The following is a 13,284-nucleotide window of genomic DNA, read 5'->3' on the forward strand; positions in this document are numbered from 1 at the left end:
AAGCCCCATCATTTCTAATTATTTTGCATATAATACTTCTAGCTAATTTTAGCTGAGTTACGTGTGATATTATTCTCTCTACGTCACAATAATAAAACCTTTTAATGAAACAACACTCTTTAACAATTGAACTGGGTTTCAAGTTTTCAAGAACGTGCACAAAATAAAAAAAAATAAAAAAAAAGGAGGAACCACAAAAGCCAATTTTTTACGGCCTTCTCATAAGAGATATTTTGGAGGCAGCCTATTAAAGACAACTTTAATTAGAATATGGCAGAAAAGGAGTCATAGTGAAAGGATTGCGAACTCTTTATAATATGATCATTACAAAACATTATGATAAAGGAAACTAAAGCCATTAGTGCGCAGAACTCTTCTTCTTCTTCTTTGTTTTTTTTTTGACATAATTAAACGAAGGATCAACATTAATATATAACCTTGTCGAAGGGGTCATTAATTGTTGACTGGAGGATGGCGACGAGGCTTGTCGTGGTAGTCCTTGTTGAGCAATCGGAAAATTTCAGCAGTGGCCACCAGAAGCGTCTGTTTCTCAGTTTTCGGTATTTGATCATGAAATTTGCGAGAATCAGGGAGTCTAAATTCTTTCTGAGATCTAGAGACTTGAGATACCGGAGGTATACTTTCTTGAGCATTTGAAAGTTTTGCTCGTTCATGGGCATTCTCTTTAGTTTCCGTGCTGAGGTTGGATAATGCCCTTGACTTCAATATGGTGGAGCTATTAGACTCCTGGTGAAAATTAATGAAGTTAACTTAGCATGCAGTTGATAGAGTGTAAATAATAGGAGAACAAACAATAGGAAAATCTGGATTAATCTAAGTTTGATCTAGGTTTAAACTCATGACGGTTAGAAAGAAAAAGAAAAGGCTAATAACATTGTATCAGAATCTGTTTCTGTAAAGGGTATGAGCTAAAATCGATCTTTTATTTGTTCATGTATGAGCTGCACCTGAGGGGTAGACGTGTTAAGGCATATATGAGAGAAGTTATTTATATGTTATCTAACAACTTAAGCTTTAGGGATTCTTTTCAAGCCTTGAATATTGGGTAATCAAATATTAAATAACTACTTAATTATTTGAAAAGAGAGTAACTATTTTGAAGTCCTAACAAATCATGTTTTCTGCTCTACTTGTTGAGAGAGAGAGAGAGAGAGAGAGAGAGAGAGAGAGAGAGAGAGAGAGAGAGAGAGATTATTTACCTTTATGTTTGATGACCCAAATGCACAATTACTTGAAGAGTAGTTCTTAATGGTTCCTGCATTCAGAACATAAAGTAGCTTTCTTTCTCAAACACCTGTGAGAGTAGCTTCAGACCACATTCGTGATCTCATTAAAGAGCAACATAAATAATAATGTGCATAAAAGGCATATAATAAGATGTTCTTCTCTACAAATGTGATTCTAGATATATGAAGACAAATTAGAACACAGACAGACTAGTGGGTATTTTGCCTTCCTTAATTTTACTCATATAAACATATATGGAGAAAATTTTAGACCATTAAAGTCATAATCTGAAGAAACAAAAATTAAAAAAAAAGAAAAAAAGACACTACTTTGGAATCTCTTAAGCTGTAATAGCTAGCCTTCGCTTAGTTGTTCTTCGGAGGATGGTTTTTAGGTGAACGGTAATCCGAAGCGAAAGGTACGAAGCCACCAAAATAGAGATCAGTTGAAGGAAGGGTTTTACTATTCGATTCGCAATTCGAGCTCACACCTCTCTTTCCTCCATGCCCAAATTTTCCAATAGATTCGAAGTTTGCAGCTGAGTTCTTCTCATTAGCTTTCATCTCCTTGAATGCATCACCCATTCTCATCTTTCTTCCTCTAAACCATTTGCTGGCCATCTCCTCAACAATCTTGGCCTCGCTGCGGAGCTCCTATAAATAAGGCAATTAAGCTCATCAAACTAACCTCTTACAAGGAATCGAAGACATATGCTTCAAAATTAATAACAAGGTTACCTTATTACTTTTAAAGGTCTTCTGGCTGTTAGTAGCCATGACAACTTCTGAAACAAATATATGATGAATAAGGAGAAGTAATTAACTTTCAGTAAATAACTTTCACTAGGGGAAAATGAGTACTACCTCCTTGAGCTGTAATAAACAAGAGACCCACTAAAATGCTCACCATGCTTATCTGCATCATAATGGTCACTAATTCTGAACTAACTTTAGGTATGTCTGTCACACAAACTGTAACAAAATGGGAAATTGAGGAGGTCAGTATAAGGAAAGATTTATGGGCTTTTTATAAGCTTAGAATTCAATAGATTGGTCAAAGCCACTATTAATAAGCTGTACTTTTAAATCTACAATTATACTTGTGGAACTTGGGAGGGATCAAAACTTGTCCTTATCAGTGTTGAAGGATTTGGCATTGCGTGGGATGAAAGATACGAGTGTTCTGAGCCTGTCTGCCGCCATGCATGCTACGAGGAGAGTGAGGTGGTGGATTTTAGTTGGGCTAGGGTTTTGCAAAAACTACCCACTTATTTTACTATATTTTGATATTAATTGTCCACATATCGACACATGGCAGGGTTTCCTCCTTTTCTTTTGCTCTAGTTTTTGTGCTAACTAATTTAATAACCATGAGGTGAGTGCCAAAGTACATGGAAGAATGAGAAGAGCCATTTAAGTTGAACATTCATGCACGTACGTACTATATTTATTGTGAAGTGGGTGCCTATAGTTTGTTAATATTTTTATAAGGTTATAGTACATAGGATTTGTACTAGTCTTGCACTGTTTAATAGCCTTTCTGAATTCAAGTTTAATCTTTCTTTGTTATATTTTTTTTATTTATTTATTTATTTATTCTTCTTGGTTTTATTCTGTTCTTCTATATGTACGTATGACATAAGTATAAGGCTATTTTAGTGGGCAATGAGAAAACGTACACCGATTATTTCAATGATAGAAGAAGATATTATGTATATAAAAGGGCGTAGTGGCGACGGATAGTTCACATATAGCCATTTCAGTAGTAATGGAATTTGGTTTGCATAGTTAGAATATATCAAGAATATTCCTTGTGAATAAATGGTAATCAATTTGAGGTAATTTTCTTCAAATAGGGTACAGAAAGGAGGTTAAAAAAAAAAAGACTAAAATGTTAGTGGTGATATGAAAAAAGAAAATTAACCAAACTATGCAAATATCAAGAAATATTGACAAGTATAACAGTAACTCAAGAATCAACAACAAATGGAAAAAAAATAAATAAAAACAAAATTGATAAAAGATAAAGTGTCCCATTAGTAATGAAGACACATATATGGTGCATTATTCAGGGATTATGTCGTATAAGAAATAGCTTGGTTGCAAAAACATCGAATTTCAAGTGAGTGAATGAAAGAAGAAAAATTGGATGCGAAAATTATTTTAAATACTTTCCCAACTATTTATTCTTCTAAATCTATTCTACCTCAAATATGTTAAAAGTTTGTAGAAGATAAGGTCCCTAGTTTAACTAGATTTAGAGATACGAAAGATAAAAATTTCAAATCAAAATTAAAAGTTAAAAATCAAAGCCAAATCCGAGTTGGTTTATAAAACCAAGTCCTACTAGGTTTAGAAAAATTAAACTTGATAAAGAGAAACCAAACTTATGACTGTTTTATTATGTTATGCACACATCTTTATGTTACTTGACCACCGCTTAAGTTTTCATAAGTGATACGTTCTAACTTTCTAAATTAGATCCTAAATTCTTTTATGTTGATTTACTTATCTTCTGACTTTTATTTGATTTATTTGCATATCTAATCTTGTACAATTAATCTGACTTAACTATATATGATTTTTAGATTGTACGTTATAAATATTTAGTGTTTTATATTCGTAAATTTGCTAATACAAAATTTACACTACCAGATCATATCTGAAGAAGATTTTCTTTCTTTTCCCAAACAGCAACATAAGTTCACATAAAATTACACCAAATAAAACACACTCGCTGCAATTAGTTACAGGGATTTGAATTCCTACTAACCTCTTTGATTGGCGTTGAGCCTGGTGCAATATATTTGATAACCTTGAAATTGGTACTTAGAGAGAAAGGAAGGGTATGAATTAAATGAGAAATGCAATTTCCATCAACACAAATCCACATGGAACTATCAAGCAAAATGGTGGATTCTTTGAGGCCCAGCTTTGTGCCAAGGGATTGCAGCACCAAAATGGCAAGACCATCAAACGAAGAGCCAAGGAGAGGGGGGACATGACCTCTCCTAGTCCTAGGAGTTGATGATACACGGGAACAAAATTACAGCCCTATCGTATCATTAGCACTCCAAATTCCAACAAAAAAATTTGAAGTTCTTCCTTCCTTCCTTCCTTCCTTCCTTCCCTGGTTTGGGAACCCAAGGGCGTCCTGCCCAAAGTCTCCAACTTGTACATCTCCATCGAGAAGTGGGATCTATTTTTTTAAACAATAAAAAACAGGACAAAATATTAGTATTTAAGAGTAGCTTCCACAATTACGAAAGGCCCAAATTTAGGCACAAAACTGCAAAGGCATGGGTGAAAAAGCTTCGAACGCAAGTTCAACCAAAGCTTTGGGAGCGGCCTAAGGTTTTGCGAGCCAATCTATGCGTTATTGGCCTTGTGAAACACATGAGATGCTTTATAATTTTGATATTTTTTGAGTAAGAGAAGGATGCCTTCAGTAATGGTCTTTATAGTCTAGAAGGGTCTCTCCTAATGCAAATGCACCATGTTGACAACAAATAAAGAGTTCATTTAAATCCCATGTAGCATGCTGACAAGAAGTGGGCTTACCATACTAGCTCACAAAATTGGCACTGCATGCTGCCTTCCGATTTGGAGTATTCTTATGTGCTAAATTTTTTAATAGTTAATTGCGTTAAAGTAAGTATAAATATAAAATGATTTTTATATGTCTTCAATAATTTTTTTGAGGTTAAAGTATGATACTAAGAAGGCTTGATTCGACTCGCAACTAGTTTTGAGTAGAAATTTGTATGGAGTTTTTGATATATTTTTTGATTGATCTAACAGTTGGATCGACGTGAAATTTGATATGTTGTAGCCTTAGGGAAGAGCTTTCCAATGAATTTAATTTCACTCGAATCGGATGACCAGATCGAGAGATATTGTCACAACAGCATATGAAGGTCAAATAAACTGATGGTGGTATTCTGGCGACGGGATTAGAGGCAGTGTAGTCATGGAAGGAAGGAACAAGGAGAAGGAGAGGAGAATATTTGCAGAAGAAACTCAATTCATTAGATAACCATAATAAGGTTGCTTTCCACATATTTAAAGGCTAATCTAATAAGCAAAACAAACCGAAAGTAATCTTAAAAATAATACATTCTCGTCGAGTGCGTTTGAACGGAATTAGGGCACGTTCATATGGGCAAAATACGTTCTCTATATCTGTGAACACATGTAGATGTTTGAACGGGCAAATCACATTCTCTGTATTTGCAAACATATACAGAACAGAGCATTCGAACGCGACTTCTCCGCATTCAAATACGAAAGCTAGAATTCTTATTCTTTGAAAACAAAAGTGATTCAACTCAAGACAACTAGATCCAATATCAATCATATTATAATACAAATAGATAAATTAAAAGTATATTTTAAAGTTAAATTATGGATATTTTAAGTTTTTTTATTTTCAAAATTAATGAAGTATTCTATATTGAGATTTATTTGATGTTAGGATCAAATTAACTCAAGGTACTTTTGAGATTTTAAAAATAAAATGCAAGAGTTGAGTGATAAGTATCTATGTGCTAAAGTGTGAATGATAATAAAAACAAAAGAGAGCTACTTTTGATAATTTTGCTTAGTTTGTTTTATCGAGTTAGACTTTTTAACAAACCTAAATACCTAAATATGCTAGCCCTTAATTTAAGAGCGATGATGCGATACGTACTAATATTATTTATCTAACAATGTAGCTAGTTAATTTAGTCCCATAAAAGTGTGGAGAGATAAGAAATCGAATAATTCATAGTATTTATTGAGAAATTTATACGACAGATATGAGATTTAAATAATTCAGATTCTATTCAAAATTTAAGTTAAATTACTTTGATTAAAGAATTTTAATTAAGTAGGAGAATATATTTTAGTATAGACCATTTCTCCTACTTAAACTAAAATTCATCAATTAAAATATTATAACTTAGATTTTGAATTGAATCTTAATGATATGAACTAAGTCGCATCATGGGGATATTGAGCTCGGTGGATCAAGCATATTTATTTTTCAATTGATTCATGCTTATATAAGCCTTTAAAACAAGTCTCGTTAAGATATGTAAGTCACTAAGATAAGTCTAATTAAATAATATAAGCATTTAAGATAAATCCTAATTCGGATCGTATAAACATTTAGGGTTAGTCCGAGTAGGATTTATTATACGTGGCATTTATATATAAAGTCAAACAAGTAGAAATTTCAAAGTCAAAGCTAATAATTGACTTCCTATCTTTACTTTATTTTATAGAACAGAAAATTTTGATTTATAGGCCATGTAGGAGAGGAAAAACAGAATATTTACCCATAAGTAAAAATGTGATATGATTCTATCCATATTGGCTTCACGCGTGACATTGAGTTCATGAGAATGAGCCTATTTAACTAGTTGAATATGTAGAAGCAATAAAATCAATTTTTTCCAGGGTGCGTTCGAACGCCTGCATTACGTTCATATCGATAGAGGACAGAATTGGCACGTTTGAACGGAAATAGGTACGTTCGAACGTGGCCGTTCGAATACTTGCATCACGTTCGAAACAAGGTGGTTCCACGCGTGACATTGGGTTCATAAGAATGAGCCTATTTTATCTAGTTAAGTATGTAGAAGCAATAAAATCAATTTTTGCTAGGGTGCGTTTGAACGCAAGGAACACGTTCGAACAGAGTGATTCGAACGCTTACATCACGTTCGCATCTACAGAGGACAGAATTGGAGCGTTCGAATGGAAACGGGCGCGTTCGAATGCCTGCATCACTTCGCATTGATAGAGAATAAAAATTCCGCGTTTGAACGCACCGCGGCGAAAGTGTGGGTTTAGTTAGGGATTGTTAGGGTTGTTTGAAGCGTTTTTATATTAATTAAGGGGTTTTTAGGGTGAGCTTCTATATATATGTGGAGAAAACCCTAATTGAGATCTTATCTTGTTATTGGAATTGGCTTATCTCCTTCTTTCTTGACTCTAGCCGTTGGCGCCCTCCTTTACCTCCATTTTTCCACTGCCCAAGTCTTTGGTTGGTCTCTTCCAATCTCTATCCCCCCTATTTTACAGCAACTTCTTCCCTTTCACGCCAAGAACTAGCCCCAGCATCTATTTAGCTATTGGAGGATTATTAAGCTAGGATCTAAGTTTCAGAACCGTTGCGGATCGAATTAGACTGGTTCGTAACAAAAGGTGACTGATACTTCCTGTCATACTAACTAACTAGTAATTTTATATAATATTATACAATTTCAATCCTTGGATAAGAAGAGAGAAATTAAAAGTAAATATTGAATCATTTTTTATAATATAATCCCCGGGTAGATCACTTTTCGACATGCAAAGTCCATCTTATCAGCACTGTTCATGCCCAGGTTAAATGCATTCCTGCTACTGCTTTCGCTTACTATATCTAAAGATATAGCCGAGTCAATGTTTTATACATCAGGAAAATCGCTAATGAAAAAGTCTAGTTATCATTTTCATAATCTATTTGAAAATTTAAATTAAGAGATAATTCAACTTATGACTTTCTGAATTATATATGTTTTTTCTCATACACTTTCTTAGCTTTTTTCTGATACCTGCATACATCTTATTAACCAAGAAAAAATATCTACATATATTTCTTTAAATTAAAAAAATGCACTTATATATTGATCCTAAGCTATAAACCTTTTAATTTGGACAGTGTATATAGTAAAAAAAAAAAGAAAAATTAAAGAAAATATATATGAAAAACTATGATAGTTTAAAGAGTTTTAAGTAAAATTATTACTAATGAAAAAGTCTCTTTATAAATCACATGTGCAATCATATTTATTCCATGCATAACCAGATGTAATTGCAAGTTCGGATTCTCTTATTAATTTATTGGAGGTCTCCAGTAGGAAACTAAGAGCCCTACTTTGATCACTAAATATATACTTCCAGCATTCAAGATGGTACCTTACAAATAGGTCAATAAAATAGATCCGGTAATGGAACACCATGTAAAGTGATAAAATCCAAATGCAAAAAAAGGAAAAGAAAAGAAAAGAAAAGAAAACCCTTCAAAAGCCAACAGAAACCATGAAATATTTTTTGCAAGTTTACTGGAATTTGCAAATTAAGCTTTACCCAACCCAACTGTGCACATCCTCTCGTGCGTCCGTACATCAAATTGCGTCTTTTTCGTCTTCTCTTGCAATGTTTTATTAGTTCGAGACCGCTCGCCTCCGAGCTTGTGATTTCTTTACATTATCGTGAGGTTTTATTTTATTGGTAATGTATTTTAAAATATTCGGATTGTGTAAATTAAATTGCACCGAATCTTTGTGTGCTGAGATGTAGAGAAATTATACGATGAAGAATATGGATATATAATTTTTAGAGAAAATCATCCATTCTAGAAGTGATTCTAACCACTTTAAAAGAGATCAAACGAAATAGTTCGAGAAGTAGTTGGAATATATTCTAATCAATTTAGAAATAGATGTACAAAAACAAGAACTTGTATTAGAAGTTCAAATGTATTTACGGACGTTCGAACACATATATGGATCTTTACAAATCTACAACTTTCATAGAAAGTTTTGAATGGCTTATTGTATCTTATTTGGAAGAGGTATAATCCTAGAGAGTCGCTGCATTATCTTTTTGAGAGACTTTTAAAGAACACTTGATGACTTAACATGTTGAATTGGCTTTTTACTTATTGTATCAATAGTAGATTTTGAAGAATTGTCTTAATGCACATTGAGACAGAAGGAGAGTTGGATAGGTCGAATATGATTCGGATATACAAAGAACATATCATTAGTCATACAAATTAAAGATGACTAAAGCTCTTGACCAAATTAAAGGGTGTCAGAAGCTAAATAATTAAAAGCCAAGGACAAGGCTAGAATAGATCACAAACAATTAGTAATGGCGGGTTTTAGTTTAATGAATCAAAAATAAACTAAAGGATGCTAAACAGAATTGGGAGTGTCTAATAAAATAAGCGACCTTCCTAGAAGGGAAAATAATGCTTGATAAAATCTCGAATGCCCAATGCCCAATTACACACAAAGACAAGTATGGTCTTGATTATGCAGAGAGTACATCTAGTAATAATACTGTCTTATTTTGTATCTATAGGTTTTCAAAAGGCTAAAGAAGCAAGACTAAAGCTGAAGTACCTTGTAATGCCAAGAAGATATATGATGCCGTGTATATGCAACAGTGGAAGAATTCTAATAGTGAAAATCACACTGATGTAAGATTTATTCCTCCCTTCTTTCACTACGGTATAGTTTGATACATTAGGTTGCATTGTAATTTTTTTTAGAACATAAACATTTTTTCTATTAAGAATTTAAAATTTGATAAGTTTAGGTTATATTCTTTAGTGATCACCTATTGGGATTTCTTGACTTGAAGGAGCTCACTTGATTATCTGTATACCCTAGCAAAATTTGTGTGTGTGTGTTTGTCGATATATATATATATATATACATATCTTATTTTTTGGTTTTATTTTAATTTCTCTATAGGATTTGGGTGATTGCTGTTGATTTTCTACGATTTTGTTGGTTTAAATTGTTTGGTGTATTTCATTTTATTTACATTTGAATATTTTGGAAAATAAAAAATAGAGAATTAAAACTTTGATGCACTTCTCGAATTAGAGGGGCTATAGAGTTATTGTGATGTAAACTGAGTCAGATCGGATCACATCAAAAGGAGATTAGGCTCAATGGATTGAGTCTATTCATCTTATTTGGTTATTTAATTAGCTAAATCTAGCTTTGTACAATTTTGAAAAAGTATTCGTAAAATATTCTACACATATCCAAATAATATCAAATAAGTTGAATAAGGCTGCCAACCTCCTTATCTACAACTTTGATATTCATCACTTCTCCAGATTCGAAATCTATCTATGACGAAACTAAAATTTAATCCGAAAAGATAAGCATAAAAAATGAAGGGTTAATCTGAGAAGATAAAGAAGACTGATTTAGTTGGTTTGTTTGGGTTTCAATTTAGTTGTTGGTTTGTTAGGATTTGTAAGAGTTGTTTAATTTAGTTGATGAGTCCCTAGGGTGAGCCTCTATATATATGTGAAGGAAACTTTAATTGGAGTATGATGATGATGATATTGGAATTAACTTTGGATCTCCTCCTCTACTTGTCTTTAGCCATTGGCGCCCTCTCCCACCTCTCTTCTTCTGCCACCCAAGTATTTGGTCAGCCTCTTCCAGCTTCTAACCTCCATCTTCTACAACAATTTATTCCCCTTTACACCAAAAACTAAACCTAACATCTATCTAGCCATTAGTGGGCTATCAAGCTACGATCTAATTGACCTTCGACCACTGTTTGATTAATATCTTAAGATCTAACCATCCGAATTCTATGATATTGAATTCGTTGGAAAACTCTCTCTAAGAGCAACAACATATTTAAAATTCAGGAGGATCCATTGGTTAGATTATTCGCATATTCCCTTGAAAGTTACATGCTTTATTGAGTCCAGAACCATTGTGGATCGAATTAGGCTAGTTTGTAACAACTAGTATCAGCGCCAACATTCCTTGAACCATCATGGCTACCACAAGATCAAAGGTAGCAAAGCAAACGAGCGAGCAAGGCATGGAGATGGACCACACAGCTTCGTCAATATCGCCATCTCGGCAGAGCTCACGAGGTTGAATAAAAGGTCGGTTCATACCAACTAGTATCAGAGCCAATTTCCTTGGACCATTATGGCAGTTGTTACAAATCGGTCTAATTCGATCCGCAATGGTTTTGGACTCGATAAAGCACATAACGTCCAAGGAGATTTGTGAACAATCTATCCAACGGATCCTTCTGAATTTTGGATATATTATTTCTCTTGGAGAGAGCTTTTCAATGAATCCAAGATCATGGAATTTGGACTATTAGATCTCAAAATATCAACCAAACAGTGGTCGAAGATCAATTAGATCCTAGCTTGATAGCTCACCAATGGCTAGATAGATGCTAAGTTTAGTTCTTGGTGTGAAGGGGGAGAAGTTGTTGTAGAAGAGAGAGGTTACAAGCTAGAAGAGGTCGACCAAACACTTAGGTGATGAATGAAGGGAGGTGGGAGAGGGTGCCAGCGCCAACGGCTAGAGACAAGTAGAGGAGGAGATAAAGGCCAAACCCAATTCAAATATCATAATTATCATCATACTCCCATTAGGGTTTCCTCCATATATATATAGAGGCTCACCCTAGGGACTCGTCAACCAAATTAAACAACTCTAACAAATCCTAACAAATCAACAACTAAGTTAAAACCCTAACAAACCAACAAATCTAGTCTTCCTTTTCTTCTTGGATTAACCTTTCATTTTGTTGTAATAGATTTCGAATCTGGAGAAGTCATGAATATCAAAGTTGTAGATCTAGAGGTTGGAGACCTTATCCATAGTTTGATATTATTTGGATGTGTGTATAATATTCTACAAATATTTTTCTAAAACTGCGTAGAGCTGGATTTAGCTAATTAAACAAAATCCTAATCTGCTAAGACTTTAACTAAACCAATTAACCAAATACGATAATTAGAGTCAATCCATTGATCATAATCTTCCTTTGATATCATTTGATTTGACCCAGTTCGCATTGGTGTGGGCAGCAAGTGGAAGAAGTGGGTCACACCAAAGATGATAACCTGCTGGAAGTTCAACCAGAACTCTCCTTTCACTCGCTTGCTAGTGAATCGACTCCGAAAACTCTTCGAGTCGAAGGTATGATTAAGAAGAAAAAGATGATAATTCTTATTGATTTAGAAAGCACCCACAATTTTGTGGATTTACGGATGGTGAGGCAGTTAGGATTAGAGTCGGAGCCTTCTAACAGTTTTGATGTGATCATCAAAGATGGCACCGTGTTGAGAACTGAGGGCATATGCCGCAAGGACCAGTTGTAAATTCAAGGCTATGCCTTCCGAATTGACCTTTACCTGTTGGCTCTTCGAGAAGCCGACATGGTGCTTGGGGTGCAATGGCTTCAAAATCTTGGACCGGTCACCTTCAACTTCACTACCATGGCGATGGAGTTCAGATACAAAGGCAAATCGATCCAGTTAACGGCTGCATCAAACGTGGAAACCTTTAGAGCACTACAGTCCCTAGAAGGGTTGCCGAAACCCGGGTGCCACGGGTTCCTCATGCAACTCATCGAAGGGACCCAAGACATGAATGATCCAACACCCTTACCCGCTGATTTAAAGATTGTTTTGCAGGAATTTGAATATGTGTTCCAACAGCCTCATGGACTGCCACCACCTAGGGTGCAAGACCATCACATCGAGATCATGCTAGGGGCGGGTCCGACCAATATGAGACCATATCGATATTCATTCATACAAAAGGAGGCTATATAACAAAGATGGTCCAAGAGATGCTATCCAACGGGGTGATAAGGCCAAGTAGAAGCTCCTATTCTTCACTGGTCTTACTCGTGTGGAAGAAGGACGGGTCGTGGCGGTTTTGTGTAGAATATTGAGCTCTCAATTCCATCATCATTAAAGGCCGGTACCTCATCCTGGTGATTGAAGAGTTGTTGGAAGAATTGGCTGGTGCATGTTATCTTTTCAAAGCTGGATTTAGCTAATTAAATAAAATCCTAACCAGCTAAGACTCTAACTAAACTAAATTATCAAATAAGATAATTAGACTCAATCTATTGATCCTAATCTAATGACCTCAATGTGTCAGTTCGGGGTATCGGTCCATGAGCCAAACAGCCTGCTGCCATTATGCTTATGGAGAAGATAATCAAAGGTGATTCAAAGGGCGACATGGAGGACCAATCGCAGGAAGAGCATGGACAAACTGAAAAGGATGCAAACTCGACAAATAAACTATATAAGGTCTGGGAACCACCATAGACACCTTGAGGACAAGCTGGTTGGAAGCGTGGTGGATTGATGCGAACCGAGTCAGATTGAATCACATCAAAGGGAGATTAGGCTCAATTGATTGAGTCTAATTATCTTATTTGGTTATTTGGTTTAGTTAGAGTCTTAGTAGGTTAGAGT

The 13,284-nt window shown here is 34.7% G+C and overlaps 1 protein-coding gene across 2 annotated transcripts; it reads right to left on the minus strand.

Moving 5' to 3' along the window:
- Window positions 1-307: 307 nt before the first annotated feature.
- LOC140767603 (uncharacterized) lies at window positions 308-2,225 on the minus strand. 2 transcript variants are annotated; one of them, XM_073107588.1, is made up of 5 exons: window positions 2,112-2,225; window positions 1,986-2,032; window positions 1,739-1,901; window positions 1,221-1,276; window positions 308-747 (listed from the first exon to the last, which is right to left on the minus strand). In XM_073107588.1, exons 1-5 carry the CDS (start codon window positions 2,170-2,172, stop codon window positions 454-456), a joined length of 621 nt encoding a protein of 206 aa, XP_072963689.1. In that variant the 5' UTR covers window positions 2,173-2,225; the 3' UTR covers window positions 308-453. The 2 variants fall into 2 exon arrangements, with proteins under 2 accessions (XP_072963689.1, XP_072963688.1); XM_073107587.1 differs by having other exon boundaries at window positions 1,712-1,901.
- Window positions 2,226-13,284: the final 11,059 nt, after the last annotated feature.

This window comes from Typha angustifolia, chromosome 9, assembly GCF_048772165.1.
Source record: "Typha angustifolia cultivar Huaian chromosome 9, ASM4877216v1, whole genome shotgun sequence".
In the NCBI taxonomy this organism is placed as follows: domain Eukaryota; kingdom Viridiplantae; phylum Streptophyta; class Magnoliopsida; order Poales; family Typhaceae; genus Typha; species Typha angustifolia.